Source organism: Mandrillus leucophaeus, unplaced genomic scaffold (genome assembly GCF_000951045.1).
Source record: "Mandrillus leucophaeus isolate KB7577 unplaced genomic scaffold, Mleu.le_1.0 Scaffold106, whole genome shotgun sequence".
In the NCBI taxonomy this organism is placed as follows: Eukaryota; Metazoa; Chordata; class Mammalia; order Primates; family Cercopithecidae; genus Mandrillus; species Mandrillus leucophaeus.
Window position 1 is genome coordinate 3,256,848 of NW_012098765.1, and position 4,790 is coordinate 3,261,637.

Here is a 4,790-nt window from a genome sequence, read left to right on the forward strand (position 1 = left end):
ATTAAATTAAATTAATAAAATAAAATAAAATAAGCAGTGCAGTCTCCACCCATCCCAAATCTTAACATGTGGTGTGTTGCCCTGGGATGTGAAAACTCCCGGGACAAAACAGCCTTCTTATAAAAGATATAAGAAGTTTTAGAAATTCCTAAGACTATAAGACTCTAAGTGGTTTTTTTAATGGAGTAAGATATCATTGCAAGTATTGTTTGTGCACAATTGATAAAAATATTAAACAGAAGTAAATTGTAATGGCCATTTTAATGACATCATTCAGTGAGATGGATGGAGCTTCCCCCCACCCAGTATTTCACATATATTGTTAGAATGAGACAGGGTTCAGCATCAATTCTAATCCTACCTTTTATTTTTGTATATATGATATTTATTTATTTTTGAGATAAGATATTATCCTGTCACAGAGGCTGGAGTCCAGTGGCATGATCGCAGCTCACTGTAGCCTCAATCTTTGGGCTCGAGTGGTCCTCCTGTGTCAGCCTCCTGAGTAGCTGGGACTACAGGTGCACACTACCATGCCTGGCTATTTTTTTATTTTTTGTAGACACAAGATCTCGCTATGTTGTCTAGGCTGGTCTCAAACTCCTGGGCTCAAGTCATCCTCCTGCCTTGGCCTCCCAAAGTGCTGAGATTACAGACTTGAGCCACAGCTCCTGGCTTACATGATATTGATAAGTGGGTGGGAGTGGACGGAGTGCAGGTAGAGTAACATCACTCCATGCTCTGAACCCCTCCTGAGTCATAGGGAAGGCACACAGTGAGACACCACAAAATTTACTTTTTATTATCTGTGAGTCGCCAATTCTATTAGGCCCTCCTTTTGACTTATTACTCAATAATGAGTGAGCATTCGTTGTGTTCACAGTGATAGCAATATTTGAAATTGTCTGTTTATGTCCTCAGAGGTTTCACACCCCAGGGAAGTGTGCCATGTGTTAAGATTCAGGATGGGGCCGGGCGCCGTGGCTCACACCGGTAATCCCAGCACTTTGGGAGGCCGAGGCGGGCGGATCACTTGGGGTGAGGAGTTCAAGACCAGCCTGGCCAATATGGAAAAACCCTGTCTCTACAAAAAATATAAAAATTAGCTAGGCATGGTGGTGAGCGCCTGTAATCCCAGCTACTCAGGAGGTTGAGGCAGGACAATCTTTGCTTAAAACTGGGAGGCAGAGATTGCAGTGAGCCGAGATCGCACCACTACACTCCAGCCTGGCCCATAGATCGAGACTCTGTCTCAAAAAAAAAAAAAGATTCAGGATGGGTTGGGGACTACACTGTTCTCTTCTGTAAAGTGGAGAAAGCACGCTTGTGAAGGGGACAGGGGGACAATGGGAAGCGGGAATGCTCCTCTAACAGAGCATTCTTGGGCTGTCCTTTTAGGGAGGACACGTATAATTCCAGCTGGCAGTTGTGTGACACGCATCCCACTGGGCAGGTCCTGTTCTAAGGGTTTCTCGTTGAATACTCACAACCACCCCATGAGGTGGAATTGCTCTTATTCCTACTTTACAAGATGAAGAAAGAGAACCACAGAGATGTTAAGGAACTAGCCTGAGGTCACACAGCTGGTGGGGTGATTTGAACAGGCTGGCTCCTGATTTTGTGCTGTTAATTATTAGACTCTGTGGCCTCTGTGAAAATTGAGAATCTCTTGTTTCCTCAAAATTCCTCTTGTCCTTCTACCCCTTGGAAGTTCTAGAAGACTGGATCATGAGGGCTTAGACATGCAGATGGAGGCCTGACCCAGCTTCAACAATTATTGGTATTTTGCCATTCTTAGCTCCTCTACATCTCACTCCACCCCCTCTTTTTTTTTTTTTATAGACTATTTTAGATCAAATTATAGGCAGATGAGTTCTCCTCTAACTACTTCAGTAAGCATCTGTATTCAGCAACAAAAATGGACTTTTAAGGAACAGGACTTCCTTTTCATGCCTGTAATCCCAGCACTTTGGGAGGCCTAGGTGGAAGGATCGCTGGAGGCCAGGAGTTCAAGACCAGCCTGGGCAACATAACAAAACCCTGTCTCTACAAAAATAAAAATAAAGAATAAGCCGGGCGTGGTGACTAGTGCCTATCATTTCAGCTACTCAGGAGGCTAAAGTGGGAGAATATCTTCAGCCCAGGAGGTGGAGGCGGCAGTGAGCCGAGACTGTGCCACTGCACTCCAGTGAGACCCTGTCTCTAAAAAAAAAAAAAAGAAAGGAAAGAAGAAAGAGATATGAGGGCATGTGGTAATTAATTACCAGTAACAAAAATAATATCAATTCCCTAACATCATGTAAAGCCCAATCTGGGTTCAAATTTTCCCAATTGTCTAAAAAAAAAAAAAAAGGTTTTTTTCTATTTTGTTTGGCTCTAGAACCAAACCAAATACACATACTGCATTGGATTGATCTACCTTGTTGCTTTTACTCTGTCAGAATTTCCTTCCTTTGTTCCTCCCAACATAGTATTGTGAAAATTGTCAAATATACAAAAAAGTTGAAAGAATTTTACAGTGAAGACCCATAAACCTGCCACCTGGACTCTACACTCTAATTCTGTTTCTTTTCTTTTTCTTTCTTTTTTCTTTTTTTGAGACGGAGTCTCGCTCTGTCGCCCAATCTGGAGTGCAGTGGCACGATCTCGGCTCACTGCAACCTCCGCCTCCCGGGTTCAAGCGATTCTCGCACCTCAGCCTCCCACGTAGCTGGGATTACAGATGTGCGCCACCATGCCCAGCTAATTTTTGTATTTTTGGTAGAAATGGGTTTTACCATGTTGGCTAGGCTGGTTTCAAACTCCTGACCTCAAGTGATCCTCCCGCCTCGGCTTCCCAAAGTGCCGTGATTACACGTGTGAGCTACCGTGCCCGGCCTCTACACTCTAATTCTAATTCACTCACTTGCCTTATCACGTATCTATCCCTCCATCCAGCTCTTCCTTTTGTTTATGTCACTTCATTATTGGGAAAGATAGGTCATTTATTCTACAGAATTTTCTATTTTCAGGATCTGGCTAGTTGCTATTTTGGAGTGTTATTGAACTTGTCCCTATGTCCCCATGATTCTCCTGTAAGCTGGATGTTAGCTTCAGAACAGCACCACCCAGCAGAACTTCAATGATGACAGCTCCATATTTGAGCTGTTCAAATACATACCAGGTTGCCGCAGGTCACATGTGGCTGCTGAGCGCTTGCAGTGAGGATGTTGTGACTGAAGGGCTAAAGCTTCAATTTTGTTACATTTTAATTAATTTACATCTAAATGGTCCCAAGTGGCTAGTGGCTACTGTATTAGACAGCACAGATAGAGATTTAATGTGGTTTAGTTTTAGCCACTTAGATTTGCTTTTTATAGACTGGAGTGACTGGAGTGACTGGAGTTTGGGGAGGGGAGAAGGGAGGTTTTTTTTTATAACACTGGCTAAATAATTTAATTACTGCTATAGAAGGAAGAAGCTAAAAGTATGGCATTCACAAATACACTGCATAGATTATACACACACACACATACACACAAATATATGCATATGCATGTTTAAAATATATACCACATATCAACACCGTGTATCCAACTTGAATAAGGTCATTAAAGACATAATAGAAGGCCGGGTGTGGTGGCTTATTCCTGTAATCCCAGCACTTTGGGAGGCTGACGCAGGGGTACTGCTTGAGCCCAGCAGTTTGAGGCCGGCCTAGGCAACATAGCGAGACCCCATCTCTACACAAAATTTAAAAAGTTAGCCAGGCATGGTGGTGCACGTCTATAGTTCCGGCTACTCAGGAGGCCGAAGTGGGAGGATTGCTTGAGCCCAGGAGGTCAAAGCTGCAGTGAGCTGTGATAGCAAGCACCACCGAGCTCCATCCAACCTGAGTAACAGAGTAACCCATTTCTCAAAAAAAAAAAAAAAAAACAAGAAAAAACCATAATAGACAACTCCAAACTACAGTTAAATTGGGAAAGAATCTTAATTATCAGGATCAGATTAACTGCGATGTAATGTGTTCCCCAAGCTCCCTGCAATGGGACCGCTTGTGTGTGAGTGTCTTTGAGCATCTGTGTGTGCATACGAATGTGTTGGGGGACCGCTAGTGTGTGAGTGTGTTTGAGTGTGTGTGTGCATATGAATGTATTGGGGGCTGGGGGGTATCGAGTCCTGCTCCCTGGGAGCAGGAATTCTTGATCTTGATGTCTCCTCTCCCTGCAGCACTGAGCTGTCCACCCCACAGCCACTATGAGGCGTGTTCCTACGGCTGCCCGCTGTCCTGTGGAGACCTCCCAGTGCGCGGAGGCTGTGGCTCAGAATGCCATGAGGGCTGCGTGTGCGATGAGGGCTTTGCGCTCAGTGGTGAGTCCTGCCTGCCTCTGGCCTCCTGTGGCTGCGTACACCAGGGCACCTACTACCCACCAGGCCAGACCTTCTACCCTGGCCCCGGGTGTGATTCCCTTTGCCACTGCCAGGAGGGCGGCCTAGTATCCTGTGAGCCCTCCAGCTGCGGCCCGCACGAGGCCTGCCAGCCATCCGGTGGCAGCTTGGGCTGTGTGGCCGTGGGCTCTGCCACCTGCCAGGCGTCGGGAGACCCCCACTACACCACCTTCGATGGCCGCCGCTTCGACTTCATGGGCACCTGCGTGTATGTGCTGGCTCAGACCTGCGGCACCCGGCCTGGCCTGCATCGGTTTGCCGTCCTGCAGGAGAACGTGGCCTGGGGTAATGGGCGAGTCAGTGTGACCAGGGTGATCACGGTCCAGGTGGGAAACTTCACCCTGCGGCTGGAGCAGAGACAG

General features: G+C 46.2%; 1 protein-coding gene across 1 annotated transcript in view; it reads left to right on the forward strand.

The window, feature by feature from the left end:
* FCGBP (Fc fragment of IgG binding protein) overlaps window positions 1–4,790 on the forward strand; it is a 66,453-nt gene that overhangs the window by 29,310 nt on the left and 32,353 nt on the right. The window contains exon 6 of the mRNA XM_011984290.1: window positions 4,210–4,780. Coding sequence (XP_011839680.1) covers window positions 4,210–4,780 — 571 coding nt within the window. The remainder of the gene's footprint in view (window positions 1–4,209; window positions 4,781–4,790) is intronic.